This window comes from Epinephelus lanceolatus, chromosome 2 (assembly GCF_041903045.1).
Source record: "Epinephelus lanceolatus isolate andai-2023 chromosome 2, ASM4190304v1, whole genome shotgun sequence".
In the NCBI taxonomy this organism is placed as follows: domain Eukaryota; kingdom Metazoa; phylum Chordata; class Actinopteri; order Perciformes; family Serranidae; genus Epinephelus; species Epinephelus lanceolatus.
In genome coordinates, this window is record NC_135735.1 from 31,944,611 (window position 1) to 31,969,798 (window position 25,188).

Consider the following 25,188-nt stretch of genomic DNA (forward strand, 5'->3'; position numbering starts at 1 on the left):
CCACAACACATGTATAAACACACACACACACACACACACACACACACAGTGCTCTGCATATTTCATTTATTTTGTAATTTAATCTGGTGCTGAGGAAGGAATGAGAATGCAAAGGCAACGGGAACGTGTTGTGATTTCTTTTTAAATGTCAGTAGCCGCAGAATGTGTTAACCTCACATTACAGACACACTATGAATATTCTGATTCCTCTGTGGAGGCTTGTAATTGAAAACAGAAGTTGGGCAGAGAAAGAAACAGAGACGAAGGAGAGGAAAAAAGGAGGGATAAAAAAGAGACTAAGGATTGTTGATGAGCTATGGCTAAACTCTTATTGGTATTTCTGTAGTGGAATTAGATTGGCTTTACTCTTAGCTGTGTGTCGGTGTGTGTATTTTCACACCACCATGGCATGTGTGTTTTAGTAATTGTTTCCAATTCCCTTTTTAAGTTATTACCCCCTTGTAACAATAAGGCTGTGTGATTGCGGAATGAAATTGCTGTGTATGGGCTTTTAATGCATCCCATTTAGCCAGCTTCGCTTAACAGATGTCACAGACAGACCTGTCCTGGCTGCGGTGATGAAATATATCCATCATCCTCCCACTTATAGCCTCTTGCGCTCTCACTTTGCTTTTTTCCTTCCATGCAGTCTCATTCTCCTGTTTTTCTCCCACAGCTCCTCTGTATTTCAGTGTCTGTCCCAGTCTCTCTTATCATTAGGCAGTTTTTCATACATCTGAAGGACACTTCAGGACACTGTCAGCTTACAGAAGACCGTGTTTTAGATACACAGTCACACATGCACAGATGTACTTGCATGAAGTTTACATTGTGCACATTATATAGTGTTAAAATTATAAGGTCAGCTTAATCTTTAGATAATTACGTGTAGCATAACAGGTTCATTTGGTCAGGAAAAGCAAGTATATAGAGTTACGATGGATGAAGTTTAGGAGGAATCCAGTTATTGTAATTCAGCAAACATACATGAGCTGCTGTATTATTAGATTGATTTGACTTTTGAAGAAACCATGAAATTATACTTACAGTGTATTTTCAATCTGCTGTATTTATGTTTGACATTGATCCCCGTCAAATACCCATCATGGAGATGAATAAAATGGAAGTTTGGATTTTAAATTTCTAAACTATCTGTGAATGATGTGTGTGCCCTGTAGGATGGAGCTGGATGAACTTGAGAAGCTCCAGAAGAGAAAGAGAGACTGCTTGGAGATGGTGAAAGAGCAGACAACCAAGGTCTACCAAGCTCACCAGTTACACCACCTCCTCAGTACAAAGCAGGTTAGTCTATGGGAACACAAACACACATAAATGACTATGATAAAAGACTAATATTTGACCAGAGGCCAAGATTAAATTGTGATACCTTCATAACCACAGCTACATAAAGTCAAAGCAACCTTTATTTACAATCAGAAAGCAGTGTCATGTTGAGCATGTAAAAAAAACAAACCTCAGGCTGTAACACAAACCAGCATGATATAACAGGACTTTACACCAGCACTTGCACCAAGTGTCAAAATAATAACAGTAGCAGCAACAGGATTATGTTTTCAGATAGCAACCACTGTCCAGTGTAAAGCAGTTACCAGTAGTACGTTAGCAGTGGGATGTTTGGGATGCTTTGGCAGATCAGCTGTTGATCCTTTAAAGTGGAGAAAGTGATGCCAATTTAATGGCAGGTAATTGATTAATCTCAGGTTAATAAACTTTCTTAACACTCTTTCTTAAAACACATTTTATTTTTTAAAACTTCAGATTCAACATGGCAAATAGCACAGGGATAAAGTTTCACCTTTTAAATTTTATCACATGTTAAGCACTCTATCGTCCTGTATGGACATAATCTCTGAGACATGTACGTTTGAAAAGAGCACATTTATGGTTGAAATTCTTTGACTCACTATCAGTATCAGCAATAGGTAAATATAGTACTGTTATAATTGTACTAATGATCAGTAATTATTAACCCTATGGGCCCGAACGACACATAGTGTGTCCAATTTCACACCTGTTCTTCTCTGTGGATTTTCTCCGCGACCATGCGTCATAGCGAGAAGCCACGCATATCACATGAAACAGCGGAATCATAGCTTTCCGACAAGACCAAGCACATGATAAACTTAGACTAAAATTATGTATAACAGAGCTTTCATACAGCTCTGCACACACATTACTCTTGGATGGATTACTCACGAATGCAGGGTTGCACAGAAATGCCACACATATCACATGAAAGCGCAGGAGCAGAGCTTTCCAATGATACCACACACATCATTGTGCTGTCATCCCATCGTGCTATAATATCGTATCTTACCACGTCTTAGGCTTGTGTGTGTTTCTCCCTGTCTATCCACATTTGTAGTCCAGCTTTCAAGATGCAAATATCTCCATATTGTCCAGTTGACACTCCATCAAACTTTGTATGACAAGACCAGCCACTTCACCTTTGTGCACCCAGACAACTGTAGCCTAATTATGCATGCCTGACAGGGCCGTAGTCACCATATACATTGAGGGGGACATGTGTCCCCCCTCAATGCCCAAAATGCCCCCCCCCCCAATATATAACTGAAACTGAAAAACAACAACAAACTTTGTTTACTGCAAACAAAGTGGCAAATATTATCTTGGAGGACATCATTGCACTGGGTTGATGTTTACATCTATGATCTTAGATGTAAATATTGCATGTTTCTTTCAGATAAAACATATTTTTGACTTGTGATTGACTCAATGGAATTTCTTGCAATAATGAAAAAATACTGGCAATCATGTCCGCCTGGCACAAACCACATGTTTTGGACAGCTGTGAAGTGACAGAATGTCCCACCACCATGGTTCTTATATTGCCAGATTCCAGAGAGTCTCCCCTCTTCAGATATGGCAGAATATGTCTTTTTCCAACTTGCTATGGTGAGATACATGTAAAAATGTAAGAATTTAGTTACACAGATTTGTTTTTTTCATTGATATAAAAATTAATATAAAATACAGGCACATAGTAGGACATGAAATGATGGCAAATCTGGTTAGCCCAGATTGTCCTGAAAAAAAAACAAGATATAGCATGTGTATGCAGCCTTTATAATGACTGTGATATGAGCTTAAAAGTAAAGGCAGTAAAAATACCCCAAAAATGCCTAGGGCCCATAGGGTTAAAGTCTGGGTCAAGCAAAATCACTGACCTCTTTCTAAACACATTGTATTCTTGTTGAAAACATGCAAACAGACTGGGAACTGTTACTGCATTGTGGTGTTAAACCATTAAACTGTTTACACCATTTCTGTGTCTAGGACTTTTTTGGGTGAGTGTAAAAACATGCTGTATGATGCAACAGAGCAAACCTCATTGTAACCCCTCACCTACTTTATAAATACTACGTAACTACAAACATTATGTTAGAGCGCAGCACACATCACCCGTGACGTTTCATGCAGCTAGTGTGTTGTAGAGGTGAGTTAGCTATGTTCCGTGAGCTCTCTGAGCTCCTTCAGACTGATAAATACATGAATTACATCTCTGTGAAATGCCACAATCATATGAATATAAGCAAAGTAGCTGTCACTAACGTACCTTTCAATTTATCAGCCCAAATTGGCTACCTGTCCTGCCAGCAGTTACTGTTCACTGATGTGGATGTGTGCTTTGTGCTAACATTAGCTGTTGATAGTTGATGAACGAGAGGCTATTGCCATGCAGTGGCTCTTGTTCCCTGCTTCTTAAGGTGTGTTTGTTGCAACCATAGACTGTGTGTCCCACTGGCTTAGCTGCTAAGAGGCTATCACAGCGGACTAGCTCGTTCTTTGTCTTGGGGGATATGTGTGCTGTGTGCTACTGATTTAGCTGCTAACGAGAATCTGATACAACACAGTGGCTTGTTCCCCACATGTATGTTACTGTGCTGCAGGCTTAGCTCCTAACGAGAGTCTATGTCTTGCAGTGGCCTGGCAGTGGCTCTGTCTTCCTTTTTTGTTCCTTCAGCTGACACCCCCCAGCATCTCAGAGCAGAGAATACTGCTCATTTTTTTTCGCAATTTTTTTTTTTTTTTTTAATCATTCAAATTTGAATGGGGGGTTAACATAACAAGGGCGGCACGTTGGTGTGTTGGTTAGCACTGTTGCCTCACAGCAAGAGGGTTCCCGGTTCGATCCCGGGTGTGGGAGCCCTTCTGTGCGGAGTTTGCATGTTCTCCTCGTGTCAGCGTGGGCTCTCTCCGGGCACTCTGGCTTCCTCCCACAGTCCAAAAACATGCAGATTGGGGATTAGGTTAATTGATAATAATGTGAGCGTGAATGGTTGTCTGTCTCTATGTGTCAGCCCTGCGATAGTCTGGCGATCTGTCCAGGGTGTACCCTGCCTCTCGCCCAATGTCAGCTGGGATAGGCTTCAGCCCCCCCCGCGACCCTCAAGAGGATGAAGCGGTTAGAAGATGGATGGTTAACTTAACATTATTCTGTGATGTGACAAACTTACACATATTTATTTTTGCTTTACCCAGACATAAAGTAACATTTCCAATAAGTATAGTAATCATATAGTAATTCAGGCTAATTTAGGTAGTGCAGTACTCTCGTTAGAGACCCACAGTGACCTTGACTAAGGTTGTATGCATGAAAAACATATAAGAAAGCCACATTAAAAAAAACCCACACTGTTAACCCATTTATATTTAAAGCAAATGTGTGGTTATCTAGTGTCATTGTGTCTGTCTGATATGTATGTGGAAAAACTATACAGGTAGCGTCTCACTAGGAACTTTGTACTATGAAGCTTATGTGTACCCATACACATGTATGCACATGGGCGGAGGGTGGAGCTGACTGAAAACCTTGGGACACCGCTGTGGTAGCGATTTTGTCAGTCACAATGTGATGCCCTGAAGCATGCCCTGCTTTACGTCTGTTTTACTCTAAATTGGAGCATATTTTACAAAATGAACATCATGCTGTATTGAAGAAGACTTGAACTAGTGATTTAGACTGTAACCTCATTATAAAAATATTTACTGAGGTAACAAATCAAGTCAGATGTCGGGTAATTTTCCCTACATTTTCCCATAGACTTGTATACAGTTGGACTTCTTTTTGCGACCAGCGGAGTCTCCCCCTGCTTGCATTGGTTACCTTCTCAGACCTGGCAATACCCCTTGGCACATGCACAGCTAAAGATGCGGGGTCTCACATAAGCAATGGGATATGAGTTTCAGATAGGGAGTTCCTTCAGTAACAGGCTGCAGAGAGAGAAAAAGTCTAACACAGGTGGGCTGTGTAGAGTTGAGTTGTCTGTATGCGTGTATGAGTAAGTATGTGTCCTCATGGCTCTTCTGATGTGCTGAGTGGAGTATTTTAGTGCTTCCCCTGGCACAGGTGTGCATGTTGTGTGTGTGTGTGTGTGTGTGTGTGTGTGTGTGTGTGTGTGTGTGTGTGTGTGTGTGTGTGGCATCCACGCATCTCTGTGGCTCCCCACTGGGATCATAATGAAGACAAAGCACACTGGTCACTGTTGATTCAGCACCACTACTCCCCTCTTTCTCTCTGTTGCTCTCCCTCTCTCCTTCATGCCTGTGCAACCAGCATCGTCATCATCTGGTTTACTGCCGACTTCCTGCAGGTAGTCCATGTTCACCTAAGATGCTAACGTACACAACACAACTTCTTAACATTTTATTATGAAGTTGCCGTACAGTGGAGTTTGAGTTTTGTTAGATTATGTTTGACATCCTAAATTCCTTGGACTGGCTGTTTTTTTATACCCATATGTTTATTGTTTTTATCATTAAATATAAAACCATAATGTGCATTTTATGAATAAGCGAGAAAGCAAGAAAGCAAGAAGAAAAGTTTGCCTGCTCTTCCCCGCCCTCTGTCCATCTCTTCCTCTCTATATCTTTCTCTCTCTTTCTCTGCATATGGCAGGGGACTCTTTCCCTTCGTAGCTTTGACCTTGTCAGCAGTGAATAGATGGCTCTCCCACACAGTTCATCCTTCCTCACTTCTCGGACCCCAGCCCACACACACATACGCACACACACTCACACATACTCACACGCACAGCTTACCAAAAGGCCCCAAGTCCCCATGACAGAGACAGAGATGGTGTGTTCCTAGGGGTCAACATCATTGCTCTTCCCGTAGCTAGGTTGGTACTTTTGGGCTCGCATGTGCGCATGTGTGTGTTTGTGTGTGGTGTGTATCTTTAGGAGAGCTGAGAACTATGTTTGTGTATGTGTTTGTGTGTCCCCTGCCTTCTGTCCCTTCCTGTGTGAGTTAGGTGTGTATACTCATCCCGAATGCATTTTATAGGCTGATACTGAACACTAAAGAAATGTCTTTAAACACAGAAAATCCTGATATTGAGGATTTTGAGTGCCACTTCTTAAGATGATCCTGAGTGGTCTATTGTTTAAAAAACTTTGAGAGTACATTGTATTCAGTCAACACACTCTTAAACGCTTAATTAAAGTCAAATCTCTTCTTGTTTGCCATTTTGTTATTGTGATTAATTTAAGGGTCAGGACCTTTATTTCTTTATTCTTAAAGGACAGTGTGAATGTATAGGAACAAGTGCAGTGCTGCTTTAGTAGTGTAGTGATACATTCATATGAGGAATACAGTGTCAGCACGCAGAGTTGGTGCAAGCTTCAGTAATGGTTCTCTGGTGGCTCAGATATACAGCACCCAAAATGATCTGTCAAGGACAAACGTGTCATTTTTAAAGCTAAATTTATGCATGAGTAAACACTGAGTTAGAAGTGATTTTAGGAGACGAGAAGGCAAATACATTTAATTTTAGTAAAATGTAGCGAATTGTTTATATTCATTTTATGTATGGATTTAAAAGATTTCATTGCATATAGTCATATTTGGGTATACATGTCTAAATGATGCTGCAACTGCAAATATTTATCAGCAATGGTCTGGCTGCTTACTACGGGTGTAAAGCACCAGTTTTATCATGATACAATATTATACTGATTCTTTGGACACCGATACAATATTTGCCAATATCAAAATAGTCTGCCGTGATACGATTTTGAGCAATGCAATTCAGGGGCCTATGATCGATATGACTGAGATGCCCAACCCGGCAAATAGGTTGTGCTTTATCTCGTAACAGCATTGTTTACATACGGCATGTGCTTTGTCTGTTGACCCATATTTTCTCCATAATTGAAAATAATTCCACACGGCTGATTTATTACCAAGCACTGTAAAAGACATCCTCACAGTCTTTCTCTCGGCTGCTTGCCATCTCCCCGCTGCTTTTTGATGGTGACACAGACTTTCAAAATAAAGGTGTTCCCTAAAGATGATTAAATGGACTGATGTTTTCAGTTTCCATCGATGCTCATTGAATCGTTGATCATTGAATCGATACATCGATCCACATTGATGGATCGTCACATCCCTACTGCTTACGTGATTATATAAACTGAGAACTTCTTTTAATAATTAGATTCTTGCTTTCATATACAACCTGAAAGGAAAGGACCTTACACATTCCGCAAATAGCTGTTGATGGCATTATTGTAAAAAATTAATCTCAGCCAATTGTGAATCTGGCCTAATTACATGAAAATTATGATTTGAAGCATGCATGACTTTGCTTACTTGAGTCATGACAATAACTTCATTTTTAAGAGTTGGTACATTTATTTGGACCCACTGAAAATAAATGTGTAAAAAAAACTGCACCAAAATAGGGACCCATCACTTAAAGATCTGCTGTGATGCAGTTGTGTCTACAATCCGTGGTTAAAGAAATTAGGGTCAGTGGAGTTGAATTAATCTCTCTCTACTTACTCTGAATCACTTGACATTAACAATCAAAAGTACTCATGGTGTAATAATGAAACATTTACTAATTAACCAGCCTGTTAATATGTTATTTTAAAAAGAGTGAGGTTTGGGTCGATATAGTTGGAGCAATTTCCCACTTATGCCCTTTCTCTCTCCTCTCCCTCCGTTGTCCCAGTCTTTTAGAGTGGCCTAAATAGCAAGCGGTGTTATTAGCATATAGAGTAGATACAGAGTCCTCCAACTCAAAGCTTTGGTCTGGTAATTAACACACAGGCAAAAGGATCACTGTGATTTGAATAATTATTACTGAGGCCGTCTGTGGCAAATCTCACCCCACTTCAGAACAGGGGAGGCAATGTTTTGTATGTGTGTATTTGTGCGTGTGTTGTTTGAGTAAAAAACTAGATTCAAGTCTTGTATTGTGCTACATTTGACGCAAATGCAGCTAGGTTGTCCCCGTAGTAATTTGTTGTTATCTGTCTATCAGTTGGTGTGAAGTGCACACATGGCTGAATGTTTAACCTGGCATCATTTGTTTGGCCCAGAGCCATGATGTATACATTTGAGGCAATGAAGATCAACAACTGTTGTCAGCAGGGACGCAGTATGATGAATTTCACAAAGTTTAGGTTAATATGGATGATATGAAGGGCAATAAAAGGCAAAACTTTGATGAAAAGCTATTTGAAAAAGTTATTAACAAAACTGATGTTTCACATTACCTCAGAATATTGCCTGTAATAGTTTAAATGACTAACAGTTGTTGGTTTCATTTTAAGATGTCCCAGGAGGTGGCTGTTCTATTATTTGATGGTCCCCCTGATAAACAAAACAACTTTTTGATTTTCCCAAACTCCAAATGGATTTTATTACATTATAGTGTTTGGGGAGTAAAACACCCAGGAGAACATCCTGGTGCCTCAGAACCCGTGAAGTGTAATCCAACTGCAACGTCCTTGGTTTGAATTGGCGTGGGGACCTCTGATGCATGTCGTCCCCTCAACCGTGCTCATCTTTTCCAAGATATTTTCAGTTCCACTACACTGTTATTTAAGAAGAAAGCAGGAACATTGAGTACAAGTATTATCCTCATAGCCAGTCAGAAATACATCTGATGCATGCTCAGTGGCTGTATGCATGCATCTAACCATATCACATTGCTCATATTGATACTCTGTGCCTCTCTCAATCTCTCACTTTCTCTGTGATATAGGTGTTAACTTCTCTCTCCGTCTCTCTTCATTCAGTGCCCAGGGGTCTTCAACTCTCCATTCAGGCCAGTCCCCCATGAGATGGAACTACTGCTGAGGCAGGTCAAGTACCAACTCCCCACCAGGCTGGCCCCCAGAGGCAAGGCTTATCCCCTAGGCACGGCTGGCCCAACAGCCCCCAGTTTCCCTGGGACTCTTGGATCCCCATGGATCGAAACCGCTAGATCCTGCTGTTCCTTAAGGCCCATACTGCCCCCCATCGCCAGCAAGAAACAGCAGGTGAGATGGTAAAGCTCGGACCATGACAGACATGAACAGGTGGAGGTAGAGAAACAGAGTGCAATGTAAAAGAGAATATACAAGAGACGCAGACCAAAAGAGGGAACAGTGAGAAAAAAGAAAGCAATAGAGCATGCATAAGGGCTGAAAGAGAGTAATAGTTTTACAAGGTGTCATACTAATTATTTAAGACCCCCAACATCCCCTTCTTGTCCCATTGGAGATGGCTCTTGATGAAAGCAGAGATCCTTTAAAACTCCTTTTAAAGAAGAATGACATCATTAAAACATGGCAGACAGCTCTCTTGGGGGCTACTGCTGCACAGAATCGTTTAGTGTCTGTATTTCAGTGAGTACTGTAAGTGTGACTGTGTGGCTATGTGTCACTGTCAAATGTTTTTGTACCACACTGTGTCTGTACATACATCGAAAGGGGGTCCCGGTCCCATAAAGAGCTCTCATTTGTGTTCCTCATCATTTCAATGTGGCTTGTCCAAAAGGGGGGATATTCAACGTAATATCCCTTTTATCACGTCAAGGAGTAAAAGAAATAACACAGAGACAACACTGAGCTCACATGTGCGGTCCTTACTCTGAGAGACTATTTGCTAGCCATTTCTTCATAGCCACTCTTCATTTCTCTGTGCTTAAGTTTCACAGATACTGGAAGGTCATTCCATTCAACTGCACACGTGTATAAAATCTTTTTGCCCTCTGAAATCTTAAATCTAAAAAGAATAAAATCTGTTGGGCTTCCTCTTGTTGAATAGTTGTGATTGTCTCTGAGGCGATTTAAGTAGTTAGATGGATACTCAGGGACCTCATTATAAACAATTTTATGGGTAAGTCCCAGCTTGAGTTGTACGACCTTTCAACTGGATTTATTTGTAGATTTACTTGAACTAGTGCAGTGCCCACTCAAAACCTGTCTGTTCAGAACAGGAACTATAATTGTTTGGCCTGTGATATTGCTGCTTGCAGCTTTCTCCAGAACACTCATTCAAACAACTTCACACTCAACAGTGTGTTTCCTTATCTTAGAGTGAGATTCACTCTGCTGATCTCTTCTACTAATGAAGAAAAAATAAGTAGTCATTGTCCTGTTCTAATTTTGTTATGTTTATCTTTTGGTAGAAATTTGAAATGATATACCCTCAACGTCATTTTTACCCAGTGGTATTAAAATAATATTGAATATCCATATTTTGTAAGGTATTATATTGATGTTAGATATTTCAGCATATTAACAACACTAGCGTGCATGCATATCAGTGTGTATGTTGATTATTTGATGAGAGCCATTTCACCATTTGTGTTATTTACGCTCTGTAGGTCTTTATGGCAAAGCACTTTTCCTATTATTAGTTTCTAGTAATGTAAAACATAAGTGAGCAGAAATGAGGCGTGGATCTGTTTCATTTTATTAGCTGCACTTAACAGACAGACACACACACACACACACACACACACACACACACACACACAGACATGTCTCCAGCTGGCTGTTGGTATGCTGAGTTCATTAATAGTGTCAGGAAAGTCTCTTGTTGCTGACATGGGGAAGAATACATTATATATCTATACTTGTCTGTCTTCCTCTGTCTATGCCTCCCTCTCTGTTCTGTGTGTGTGTGTGTGTGTGTGTGTGTGTGTGTGTGTGTGTGTGTGTGTGTGTGTGTGATTAGTGCAGGAAGTACCCCTTTCTTTCTTTTGCACTCACCCCTACACCCCACTCCCCCTCCCTCCCTGGTGTGATAACTATCTAGTGGTGATGGATAAGGTTGAGGTGCTGGCTGTGGAAGTGGTCAGGCCAGGCCACCGATCCCGTGGCGATAGGAGCAAGGACAGGGTCCCTGTCCCTCCCTCTATCTCTCCCCCGTCATCCTCCCTCCTTTTTTAACACCAAACAACAACTGAAGGTCACCTCAAACAAAGCAACAACATTTAAGTTAATCTACACTGCACAAAGTTTACATGCAGAGAAGAGCATATACACTTTACGAGTTACATAGTCATGCATGTTTAGAGGTTGCACTCTGTTATTCTTCAGCCAGACACATATAAGTTCTAACATTTGTTTAGTATTAGTAACTGAAAAATGTCCTTGCATGCTGAACTGTCAACATTTCACACTAAAACTACTAATACTACCTATGGATATTGGAAACAGCATCTCTGCTATTTGCTCACTACAGACTACATTTTCCCCAACATATTTTGCATATTGTGTAAAGAAACATGACAAGAAATTTAACCATTAATCTTATTTTACCTCCTTTCATCTTCATAAAAGCTGCCTCATGAAAAATATAACCCGTTAAGGTTTGTTTTTTTAGTAAGATCACTTTTAAAATTACATGTTAAGACAGTAACCATTCTGTTGCATATGTTTCAAGTGTATTTGATGCCTGTAGTGCAAGAGTGTGATGAGCATGATGAAGTCTTAAGGCAATGTAAGGAGCGATGTGAGGTTAGACAGGGAACGCCACAAAAATTTGGTTCTAAAAACAACATTTCTTTGTCTTTGCAACTTTGATATGTCAGTAGACATCAGAGACCCATCACTCCAGGGTAGGAGCCACAATGTCAAGAAGGAGGAATGAAATTGACAGACAGCTGTTTAAAGTTTCACTGACTTGTTTGTAGCACAAGATTTGGTGCTAAAAAGCTGTGTGGATGTTAGAGTGAGAACAGGATATATATTTTTCAAGCAGTTTAAGAAGGAATTAAAGATAATGATGGCATTCCTCTATCTTTTTCTTTTTTTATATTTATAAAAATCCTCAGAAAAATCTCAAAACAACAATGAATTTAATCTGCTAGAGGCATTGTCTGTGAAGCTTAATTCTGGTATAGCATATGCATCCATTATATAGATCTTAATTCATGCCAAAAACTGTAAAAGGAGCCTTTCACCTGCACAATGACCATTTGAATATTACTTAGTCACCACATTTTACCTTGAATTTTTGACTTTGTTCATCGTACATGACTCCACGATGAAAGGAGAATTCAAAAAAGGCTAGCCGTCTCCATGAAATGACCCTTCACTTAGTCCCGCCCCTAGAAGCAGACTGGCCAATCATTACATAGCATCAGGCTGGCTTGTTTAACAACAACACAGTTGTGCTCCGTTGTCTTTAATGTAATTGTTTCAGATTTCCTTCATTTTCAGGCTGGTTTTGTGGATCTGGAGCTAAATGTTGTGCCTGGGGCACATCGTGTATTAATGATACTCGTTACCTGGAGAGGTTGGAAAAAGATATATATGTTTCTTCCCTGTTCCAAAACCAAAATCAAACCCTGTAAAGTGTAGGGTTAGCTAGCTAGCTACTGAAGATAGAGCCTACTGAATGTATACACATGGTGCTTTTGCTTTTTAACAGTGAAAAAAAAGACCGAAACCTGCTGTACAGGAACCAGTGAAGGGAAACAGGGAAACTTTGCTGATATTCAACCAGCTATGTGTCATCACATTGTGCGTGGATGAACGTTGTTTGACTTCCCCTGGAGATCCCTGCTCATCTGGTGGTGGAGGTCCGGATGCTAGCAATGGCACGGGTGCAAAGCCAAACACTGTTCATCTGCACACACTGTGATGCCACAAAGCTGGTTCAATATTGGTGAAGTTTCCCTTTATATTCATTGTTTTCTGTGGCGATCAGCAGTGATGTGGTGGTTCACTTTTACTCTGTGATCTGTAGCCTATAGTTCGGCTTTAGCTTCTAACTATCTTTGTATTTTAACCTGTTGTTGCTGCTGAGTCAGTTTGACATCATGGATATATCCTTCAATAGCATTTTTTAGACCCCTCTGTCTGGTTCTCTCTGGAATCACTATTTTGTTTTTCCAAAAATATGATAATATTTCTTCAGGGAGTGCAGTTAGTTACAGTGTGGGCTCCATGCTTACTCCGACAGCTTGTCGGACCATCACAAAGGGGCGGGGTTTATCGGGAGGTCAGTTGAAGTAAGCAGGGACGGTGTCTAACAAAAACAAAACAGTATCAAAAATATGTTTACAAACTCTCACTCAACTTGTGCAGTATAATCTAAATCTCCTTTATCCAGTCATATGCTCACTACTTTAAACTGAGTAGAAGGTTGCGTGTTGTATGGTAGTCTCAGTCGCCAGTGTGTGAATGGGTGAATGTGTTTCTGTAGTGTAAAGTGCTTTGAGTGGTCAGAACACTAGAAAGGTGCTACACAAGTGCAAGTCCATTTATCATATACCATTTAAAACATAGTGAGTTGTAGTATTGTCGTATTTTGTCTTGAAAATGTGTTTTTCTTTACTTTAACATATTATTTTTGTCCATCCATCCATCCATACATCCATCCATCCGTTTTCATCCGCTTATCTGTGGCTGGGTCGCGGGGGCAGCAGGCTGAGCAAAGCACCCCAGACATCCTTCTCCCCAGCAACACTTTCCAGCTCCTCCTGGGGGACCCCAAAGCTTTCCCAGGCCAGACGAGATATGTAATCTCTCCAGCGTGTTCTGGGTCCGCCCGGGGCCTCCTACCAGTGGGACGTGCCCGGAACACCTCCAGCGGGAGGCGCCCAGGAGGCATCCTGATCAGATGCCTGAGCCACCTCAACTGACCCCTTTCGACGCGAAGGAACAGTGGCTCTACTCCGAGCTCCCTCCGGATGTCCAAGCTCCTCACCCTATCTCTAAGGCTGAGCTCAGCCACCCCACGGAGGAAACTCATTTCCACCACTTGTATCCGCGACCTCATTCTTTGGTCACTACCCAGAGTTCATGACCATAGGTTAGGGTTGGGACGTATAGATGGACTAGTAAATTGAAAGCTTTGCTTTCTGGCTCAGCTCCCTCTTCACCACGACGGACCGGCACAGCACCCGTATCACTGCAGAAGCCGCACCGACCCGCCGATCCATCACACACTCCAGTCTACCCTCACTCAAGATACTTGAACTCCCTTGCTTGAGGCAATAACTCTCCCCCAACCCGGAGAGGGCAAACCACCAGTTTCCAACAGAGGACCATGGCCTCAGACTTGGAGGTACTGACTCTCACCCCAACTGCTTCACACTCGGCTGTAAAACGCTCCAGTGCATGCTGGAGGTCATGGTGTGATGGAGCCAACAGAACCACATCATCTGCGAAGAGCAGGGATGCAATTTTGAGGTCCCCAAACCGGACCCCTTCCTCCCCCCTGCTGTGCCTCGAGATCCTGTCCATGAAGATCACAAACAGGTGACAAGGGACAACCTTGGTGGAGGCCAACACCCACCGAGAACGTGGTCGACTTCACACCGAGTACGCGGACACAGCTCTCACTTTGGTCATACAGGGACCGAATGGCTCGTAGCAGCGAGCCTGGAACCCCATACTCCCGCAGTACTCCCCACAAGACCCCCTGAGGGACGCGGTCGTAAGCCTTGTCCAGGTCCAAAAAGCACATGTAGACTGGATAGGCGAACTCCCATGCCCCCTCCAGCAGCCTTGCAAGGATAAAGAGCTGGTCCACTGTTCCGCGGCCAGGACGGAATCTGCATTGCTCCTCCTGAATCTGAGGTTCGACAATTGGTCGGAGCCTCGTTTCCAGCACCCTGGAATAAACTTTACCCGGGTCACTGAGCAGTGTGATACCCTGATATTTGGAGCACACCCTCCGGTCCCCTTTTTTGAAGATGGGGACCATCACCCCGGTCTGCCACTCTGCAGGCACCATACCCAACCTCCATGCGACACTGAACAGGCGTGTCAGCCAAGACAGCCTAACAGTGCCCTGTTGGGCTGTCTTTTCATTGTATGCTTTAGTATCTTATTTAGTATCTTTTTTATTTGTCCCATCATATTGATTTCACACACTGATGACAAAGTTAGATGTCAGTGTCAGTGAAGTTATCTTTTCTTTTCAGAAATTGTTTTTTCAAAGGCTTCAGTGCTGTCACAATATTGCCTGAGCACATGAAACAAATCCCAAAGACATGATAAATGAATGGAGAACATTGTGGGGGGAAAAAGACAGTGAAGGATAATCATTGGGAACTGGGGAAGATAAAGTCTGATTAAACCTTAAGTTTATTTGAGGCTAATCAGACTAGTTGATGTGCAGCTAAGTGTGTATGTTTTCCCTCTCTTTTCATTATCTTACACACTGTGTGTGTCTCTCACTTTTACTCTGGCGTGCTTGGTTTCCTCATCTCCTTGTCTCCACCTTCTCTCACCTGATATCATTTTCTTCATTCTCTTTTTCTCTCCCTCTCTGCTTCTCTCTTGGACTCTGTGTCACAGGAGAAGAGATGAAGAGGATTGGCCTCTGGTTTTAGCTGTAAGCCATCACTACCTGTGGGAGAGGGATCACAGAAAGAAAGAGGTGGGGGGTTGAAATGGAAGGATACAGTGATCATTATCTGATTCTTGTGTGTGTCTGTGTGTGTTGGTGGTTGTGATTATTCCAGGGTCTGCTCAGAGAGCCGGGGGAAGTGTGGGAGCAGCGCGTGCATTGTCCTGACCTGACGTTACGTCTGCAGACCTCTTACACACACCTAGAGGAGGCCCAGAATCAGCTTCACCAACACGAGGTCATCAGACTCCCCGCTGGCACATTGTAAGCATACTACGCAGACACATAATACATGCAGATACACACACACACACACACACACAATTAGACTACAAAAGCATTCACAATCCCACACACAAAAACACCAGAAGTGTTTTATAAATGTTTTTTTTCTGTCATATACACCAAGGAATACACTCTTGTGAAAACATACATGAGTGGACATATGTATATTGTATTTACTCAACACAATCACAGGCAAATTCATGCAACATTAAGCAGCAAATGGACACATCCTTGTTACGAAAACTAATGTGTATATGCCAGGAGATTATTGTAAGACTGCTTCAGACTGGGTTTATTATAAACAGTCTCTTCCTGCTTTATTTCAAAGCTTTTATTAGTTTTAATTAAGAATTGTGTATGTATATGTGTGTGTGTGTGTGTATGTCTGTGCTAAAACACTTGGCTACAACCTCATCACCACTCACAGGCTAATCCACTCAATTGTGTGTGTGTGTGTGTGTGTGTGTGCGTGTGTGTGCATGGGTGTGTGTGTGTGCGTGTGTGCGTGCGTGTGAAGCACTGTTATTAACCCTCTGTTTGATCTGTCTCACACAATACTTTCCCTGACTACAGTATAATATAAGACCACCCAGTTTTCTCATCACTCCAACCGTCTTTAGTCTTTTGTCCCACTGCAATCAAATAACTAAATAGAATTTTTTTAATGTCCAGGTAAAGCAAAAGTAAATTTGTGTTATAAGTTTGTCTCACCACAGAAAAATGTGTCACCGAATACCCAGCCAAATTTGAATGATTAAAAAAAAGCCAAGTATATTAAAATAGGTTTCAAAATTGTGAAAAATTGTTAGTGCTTTCTACTGAGAAACACTGAGGGTGTGTTTGCTGAAGGAGCTGAAATGAAGAACAAGCTGCTGCAAACTGACCAACTCACATTAGCGGCTAACCAAGTCATGATTTCAGGCCTGCCAGTTTTCCCCTTTGTCTTGTCAGTGTATTTTGTGTTGTTTTTGTGTTAGATAAAATTGTCTGCAGTATGCATTCATGCTCATCCTAAGAACTGTTTTATATTTTACTAATGACTAACCTGAGTTTAACTGTGGCCTTTTTGACATTTAACTTTTTGTTGTTTGCTGCCATTTGACAACCAGAGGAACGGGAAGTATGCCCCACCATCTGAACCACAGCAACAATTCCTTAACTCAGCCAGCCTACACCAAGAGCGTCAGATAGGAGATTACACACTGACTTCAAGAGGAGGTAGGTTGAAAACTGCAAACACAAACACTATTATTATTATTATTATCATTATTATTATCATTATTGTTGTTTTTTTTATCATTATACCTACTATGTACCTAAATTAAGTCATCTTTGGAGACCACACACCCACCTGGCCATCATGCCGTGCAGAGATGTATAGGTGATGAATCCTTCCTTTTCTCCTGGGCCTTCAAACACACACACATACACAGAGACCCACACCTAAAGCCATGTGTGTCACACAGGATAATGAAGATGTGTTAAACCTTCTTATGATCCATTTATGGTCCCAGACTGATACTACACGTGGTCAGTGTTGTTCACCAAAGACTTGGTTAACCAAACACATTGCCTCAAAAAAGCAATTATACAAGACCATGTATAAATGTATCTTTCTACCTAACAGCGTTATTGTGTTTCACTTCATTCAAAGAGGTCGTTGCCATATTCAACATGACTGTATAGGATACATTTTTTTTATGTCACCTCATATTAATACAACAACTTGAACTGTACAACCGACAGTCAAATGACCCTGAGATTGAGAAGAGTAAAAATTATGGTTGAAACAGGAAGAACATCTTGTAATCCTATATAATTTTATAGGGATCATACAGTTATTATAGAAACCCACGTTCACCCTTTGACATCAAAGTCATTCAGTACCAGACCCGTGTTAAACCCCGGTGCAGAGCAGGGACATAAGGCCAGGTCAGGCGACACCTCTTGCCCATGCAGACTGATGGCAGTCATGGGTATAACCGTGGGGTTACCTGGGTTTTGGTCTGAAGGTATTATTCTCTAAAAGAACAGAGGGAAAACAGAGATGCTGTGCAGCCTAACCCTTTCAACTTGAGTTGCACAAATTTGTCAAAAGTGACAGCAATTTAATAAATCGCCGCTCTCCATCACATGCGTATGCACACCCACCCACACACATACACACAATTCCCAGTTATGCCCTCCAATGCCCCCTCTCCATGTATACGTAAATGAGGTGTATGCATGGGTATATGTGTGTGTGTGTGTGAGAGAGTATGCTAGAGAGAGAATGTGTGTGCGTGGGCCCTGCGGTCTGGTCTAGGCATTAGGTAATTGACTGTGTCTTTGCTCAAGGCCTTTCATGGATCACCGTCCTTTATTAGCTCACTTCCCAGCACACACACATATACACACACGCACACACACACACACACACACACACACACAAGTTCCCAGCAGCTCCACCCCAACCTCTTACCCCCCACCACCAGCACCCAGACCCAATTGCCCGGAAACAAGGAGTGAAACAAGAGAGAGAGAAGAGCAAGGGAAGACAGAGAGAGCAGCGACAGGGGAATGAACTAACACGGCCCCAGGAAGTGGAGATAAATAAGTATGGGGAGTGGGCGAGTGAATAGGGTCTCCTGCAGCTGACAACAGGGGCCCGGGGAGTAATCAGTTTTGCTCGGTGCAGCTATGCTAAATTTGTAAAATACAGTATTGATGGGAAGCTTGTAGGGCCTTTTGTGTTTGCGCATGTGTGGAATATCAAGATTTTATTTAGCTCACCATTTAAATTAGAGACCCTACACACAGACATTGGCTAAAGCTGAGACGCATTGCAGACCACAAGACAAGCACATTGTGCTCTCCCTATTTCCAACAAACCAAAAACAACAAATAAACTGTGTGGTTTGTGAAACATCATAGCTAGACATTATGATGATATATATTGTGAGATGATACTACCGGTTGATATTTTGACATGCGTGTATGTCATCAGGTCATCCTTCCATGTTGGTGGTGGGCTTGTGCTTGTTGGTTAGTGCCTTAGGTACAAAAAATGTATCTCAAACAAAAACACATATGCCTATTTCGGCCTTCAGATGTAGCTGCAGAGTGAGCGCTCTTTGTTTTCACGCTGCTCTATGGTACAGGCAGCTATGGACCTAGACCCAGGGTGACTCTGCGTGAGATGGATGTGTCAGCTGGTCGTGAGGCTCACCTCTTCTCACAGCACAAAGCCTCAGGACAACCCTCACACAATCCAGTTAGTCAGACAAAAAAGAAAACTACATCAACTACTGCACAACTACCACAAAAATCCAAAACAAACTTCACTACTATTTGACCCTAAACAGACAGTACACGATGGCAAACTATCTAACAGCTGTGACAGATCAGAAACTGAGAAAGACACTGACTATGTACAGACTCAGTGATCACAGCCTGGTCATAGAGACCGGCAGACACAGACCTGGCTGCTTAGAGAAGACAGGCTGTGTCAGGTCTGTCCTCGAATGGAGACAGAGCAACATTTCCTGCTACAATGTGGCACATATGAAGACATCAGAACAAAGTTCTTCACAAAAATTAAATGTGAACTCCAAGATTTTGATTCACTCTCTGACCAGACTAAAATACAACATCTGCTGGAGAAAATAGTGTCAGAGCCATAGATGCAGCCATATGTCAATGCATGTCACAGGCTAAAAGACAACCAACACAACAATATATAGTTTATCTCATCACAGATCACACTCCTTTAAAATTTATGTCTATGCACTTGTAATAATACATTGTTGTTAATTGTTTCTGAATTCCCACTGTTCTAAATTGTGTCAAATGTCATGCCAATAAAGCTTTTTGGACTGATTTGGAGGCAGCCGCCTGGAGAAAGAGAGGCTTTGCCCAGTGAGGCTCCGAGATAATGTTTTCATCTACCGTCTGCTTAGAGGTGGTGAATTTACAGCTCATAGCAGTTTAATATGATGCAGTCTCCAGCTTTTGTTTGATATCTAGTGTCAGCAAAAAATCTTGTTGCACATTTCCGATAAATCGTTAATGTGGTTAACATGTATTAGCTCGGAGGGCTAACTTGGCTTGTTTATGTTGTTACGTGAACGTCACCCTTAATGTTCAGCCAAACCCTGTTCAAACTCTCACACTGCGAATAGTTTTATATTCCTATTGAACAGCCAAATGCGAACTGACTCACATAATTCAGGTACAGTCGGGTACAGCTCAAACATACACACATGCACATGCATACACAAATGCATGCATGGAGGCACACACACACACATACATACCATCCAGACACACGTTTATACATGTTGGCTAAACTTGACCTTCCTTTTCTCTGTGATAATAATGCTGCTGCTGCTCGGCAGGATGTTGCTGAAGAAGATGATTAAGATAGTGGTGCCTGCTCTCAGCCCAGCCGTGTCATACTGCTGTCACTCAGAGCACATCAGACCTCAGATTCCCCCCCTTTCGTCTCTCTGTCTGATGCTTCATCTTTCTGTATATCTCTCTCTACCTCTATTTACTCTCTCTTTCTTCTCTTGCTCTGTGGTAATTAGTGCATTAGTCCTATCGTTGGCATCACCCCCAGCTACAGCAGCAGCCAGCAGAGCTTCGTGTCACAGCTCAGAGGGCCAATGGAGTGGACAGCTCAACCCTGGTACTCATCATCTTCATACCGTGCCCGGCCAGCCTCCCCCCAGCCACATTATCTAGCTATGTTATCCAGCCATGCTCCTAATTATTTTCAAACCCTAGCCACAGTCCTCTCACCCAGCCTCTGCCACATTACCTAGCCCTGTTTGTAATCATCACCCTAAGCCTTGCTTCAGCCCTCTACACAGCCTGAAGCCTCATCATTAACATAGCCCAGTTTTTTTTCCTAGATCCAGACCACGGCTCTCTGGCTTGACCATCACAGCTCTTGGCAGTATGCACACAGCATCCTCAATCCAAACCAAGGCCTAGAAATAGCCCACGACTCCTGGACCTTTATTTATCTTAGCCGTTTGTGTCACTGTAAGAAAATCTATCCATGCAAATGTAGTCCTGACTGTCAGAAAACACACATCTACACATAATTATATAGATGTCAGTCCCCACCTTTTCAAGAGCTCAGTGGCCCCAGCTGAGGCAAGGAGGGGCTGTGATGGTAGCCCTTTCTCCAGCTCCTATGTGCCCTTGCCTTGACTTCTCGGGGTACCAGCTTAAGATGAGCTTCATAGACCTCAGACCCTCCTCTGTAGCTCTGTCCTTTAGTCATTTACATCCCTCATCTCTTACTGAACTCTCTCGAAGCACCATATTTCAACACCAGCCTGAAATTCAGAGCTCTCTTGATAATTGTAGCCTCTACTTTACTGTTTGTGTCTAATAACTCTGTCATACCATCACAGTGATGCTGGTTAAACTTGCATTTGTTGTCAACCCACATGGGTCATCATGCATCATCTAATCGGATCTATAGGCTTCCTCCACATCAGAGTAGAATGCAGATTTCACTCTACACTTGTTTGAATGACTAAGGACGGTGCTCTCTTAAGGTGATTACATTCCTCACTCAAAGATAGCACGAATATGAACTGTTTGTGATCAAGAAAGGCTAGGAAAGGCCAGGTCTTGTAAGTGAGTGCCTAAACTTCTTATAGTTACAACATTTAATACAGTCAGCAATGTAAAATTCATTGCAAGATACACCAGCTAAATGCACCAGCAAAGCCTAATTTCAAATGCAGATACGGGAAAGCCCTCTCTCTCCATGCTAATTTTGTGGTTGTGTTATTAGCCATGTCACCAGCGGTACTGCCTGTAACCATAGAGGAAAGCTAATTAGGAGGCTACGTGCTAATCAAGTACACTACAGTGAGTGGTCACGTCTGTGTCTGTCTGCGCTCCGAGCCTTTCTTTCCCCTCGCATTAGACTGACACCCGTCACAACTTTCAAAAGCTAGCGTCTGATCAGAACCAACACACACTGATACACACCAGAACACACATTTCCACATCCTGCTTTCCTGAACACATACACAGACATATACAATCCACATGCACACACATAAATACATGCATATACACAGACCCTTGCCAAAAGCCTACCCACTCATACACTTTAATGTTGCAGCTGCATTGTCTTCGTTACTTCCTCTCACCACAACACACTCTCCTCCCAAATACTCTGGTGTGGCTTTTTTATTATCATTATGGTATTGTGGGTGCAAAGCTTCAGGCAACGGGGACAGGAAAAGTGTGTCTACACACACACACACACACACGCTCGCTCACTCTTAATGGCCTCAGCCATAATGTATCACCATGATGCATACAGCTGATGTATGAGGGATCTTTTTAATGGGAACAGTATTCATTAGCAATTAATACCCAAACCGAAATAGGCCACAAGTAGAGACAATGGGATTAGGTGGGGCAGCAAATGTGTGAACTCATATGTGTCTACCTTTTATGTGTGTGTCTCTGTGTATGTATTTCCTGCGTTATCACGTCAATCCATCTCTCCTGCTCTGCTGCATTAGTGTCCAGGTTACTGTGGTGAAAAAGAAAGAACGCTAATTCTCCATAACCATTTTACGGCATGTGTAAAACTCTGCAGCCCCTTCATTTGCACAGCCGTAAAACATTCCCCCCGCCACACTCCTTCCTACTCAGGACCTCAGATTTATCAATTAACCCAACACTTTGCTTCCATTACGGTGGCATTTTGCACTGCGAGACCTGCATACAGAGTAACGATGAGGGCCCGAGTGCACACAGCATGATATTAAATGGACAGTCTCAATTAAATGATTAGCAATCATATTTTGGTGTGACTTGAGAGAATGAATGACATTAGACTTATTATTTATGTCCAGAGCTGTTGGACCTGACTTGACCAGATTAACTTGGGTCACTTCAGGCCAGTTTTTTAACTTAATCGAATGAATTTATGTCAAGCTCCTGTTTAAAAGTAATAAATAAAAACGGTGTCGGCAATTTATTATTAAAAATAGTCACAACTTCTATAGTGGGTTCAGATTTGCTTCTTTAGGCCTGAATGCAACCCTTAGGCCTACTTTAAATCAAGGCCTTGTCACACCAAGTTTGAAACAAATTTATAGTCCATAAGCTGGGGAAAAAAATCAACCACCCCACCAAAAAAAAAAAGCACACGTGAACTAGGGCTGGGCAATATATCTATATTATATCAAGATTTGATACTGGATACAGTCTTAGATTTTAGATGTCGTAATATTGTAAGTGTTGTCTTTTCCTGGTTTTAAAGTTTTTACAGTAAAGTGATATAATTTTCTGAACTCACCAGACTGTCTAGCTGCTCTAATATTTGCCTTTACCCACTTAGCCATTATATCCACATTACTGATGATCATTTATTAAAAATCTCATTGTGTAAAATATTTTGTGAAAGCACCAATAGTCAGTGTTGTTGTAATATTAATCGATTGGTCAAAAACACTCTGTTTTCTCTATACCGCCCAGCCCTAACATGAACCTTTAGAAATTATGGGGCTTTTATTTTGAGTAATTTTCAAGCTAAGTGGCAGGGCTAGACAAGTATAAAGGGATACTTTGCATATCTATTTCCAAACAGGTGTGTAGCAGAGGGATGAGCAGAATGAAACTTGTAGAAAAAACTCCTGCACACTGTCTTACTTGCAAAAATGAGGATTTTAATGGTGCAACGTTTTGGTGACTAGACCTTTATCAGGCAAACAGTGTTGCTGTGTGACTGTTTGCCTGATGAAGGTCTAGTCATCAAAATGTTGCAGCATTAAAATCAGACACTGTGGGGGAGTTTTTTCTACAAGCGCTAGTCAAGTGAAATCGGTCATTCAGAAAAATTTTAGTCCTTAAATTATAGCATCAAGTTAACATGACTTGAGCACCACAATTCAGCAGGAATTTATGTGGTTTATATGTAACTATGCTTTAGAAAGAAAGACCATGTCAATTATTGTGATATCCATCTTAAAATATAACTATTTTAATTGAACTGCAGTTGCTAAACACAAGCCGCAAGACAACATAACACCTAGCAGAGCAGAATGAATTGTAACACACTTTAAAATTCAAAAGTATATTACATTATAGAAAGATTAAGTAGAGATGCTTATGTTTTGCAAAGTGCTGGTGTCAGTCTAAATGCATCTGGCCAAGTATTGTCAATATTCCAGTCATAAATGGTAATTATATAGTTAGGGCTTTAGAGAAAGGGCATTTTAAAGAAAAAAAATGAGCAACTCACCCAATTTAAATGAGGTCAGTAACCTATATTTAATTAATACTCACTGTTTGTTAGCATTAGTTTCAGCAGACAACAAAAGCAAATAAAAGATACTTACTGTATAAAATGCATTGTCATCATGCTTATTCTGAGGCAAATGGAGATGGGAGATTGCTCTCAGGTTTATTTAGATAGTTTCCTCACCATGTATACATGGATGTAAGAGAAAGCAGGCAGACAAGCAGGATAAGGATGTCTGTGCTTTTAATGGACCGCCTGTCCCTGTGCAGATATGCTCCACTGAACCATACTGTATGTAGTGTGGTATAATCACTGCCTTTCTCTATCTCTATCTCCTGCCATCACTCTTTCTTTCCCTTGCTGTCTTGTTTATTTTCACACTTGTTCTCTTTTTCCTCTGTCCTCTTCATCTGCAGTACCTAGCTGCAACTTTTTTCTGCCCCCCACCCCCACCCGCTTTCTCACAAACTGTGTGTTGTGGGTGTGTGTGCTATCAAATAGCTGAGTGCACAATACACACACACACACACATGCATACTTGAGGAACATGACAGCCCTATCATACAGCAGTGTGTTGGTGATAGAAGTCAACCCTGGCTGTGAAATGCAAATGGTTGAAATGAAGGTATGATGTAGATGGATGCAGAGGATGCAGCAGACAGGACACATAGACTTACATGTGTGTTTTGCATTCAAAAGAGCAAAAGAATACATTTTCTAATAGCAGGTAGAAGATGTGTTTTGATTCTCGTACATTGCCTGTTTCCTCTTTTGCATGTTCTGTTTCTCCTGGGGAGTTCCCTCTTGTTGCTTTTTCTCCCTGTCTGTCCATCTATCTCATTTCTCAGATGAAAGACGTGTCTCCTGGAGATACAGGCTGTGCATGCGTGAAGGCACGTGTCTTTGTGGGTTTTTTCAATATGTTTGCGATTCATATATTTTGTTTCGTACACTTGATAAGAAGCCTGATGTTTATGTGAGAGCCATACCTTTACCTATGCCATTA

At 41.7% G+C, this 25,188-nt stretch overlaps 1 protein-coding gene across 2 annotated transcripts in view; it reads left to right on the forward strand.

Moving 5' to 3' along the window:
- Window positions 1-25,188, forward strand: part of spata17 (spermatogenesis associated 17) — a 46,029-nt gene that overhangs the window by 12,347 nt on the left and 8,494 nt on the right. For both annotated transcript variants that reach the window (XM_078160668.1, XM_078160664.1), the window contains exons 6-9: window positions 1,179-1,302; window positions 9,073-9,315; window positions 15,747-15,895; window positions 17,026-17,134. In XM_078160668.1, the coding sequence (XP_078016794.1) occupies window positions 1,179-1,302; window positions 9,073-9,315; window positions 15,747-15,895; window positions 17,026-17,107 (598 nt within the window). In that variant the 3' untranslated portion in view covers window positions 17,108-17,134. The remainder of the gene's footprint in view (window positions 1-1,178; window positions 1,303-9,072; window positions 9,316-15,746; window positions 15,896-17,025; window positions 17,135-25,188) is intronic.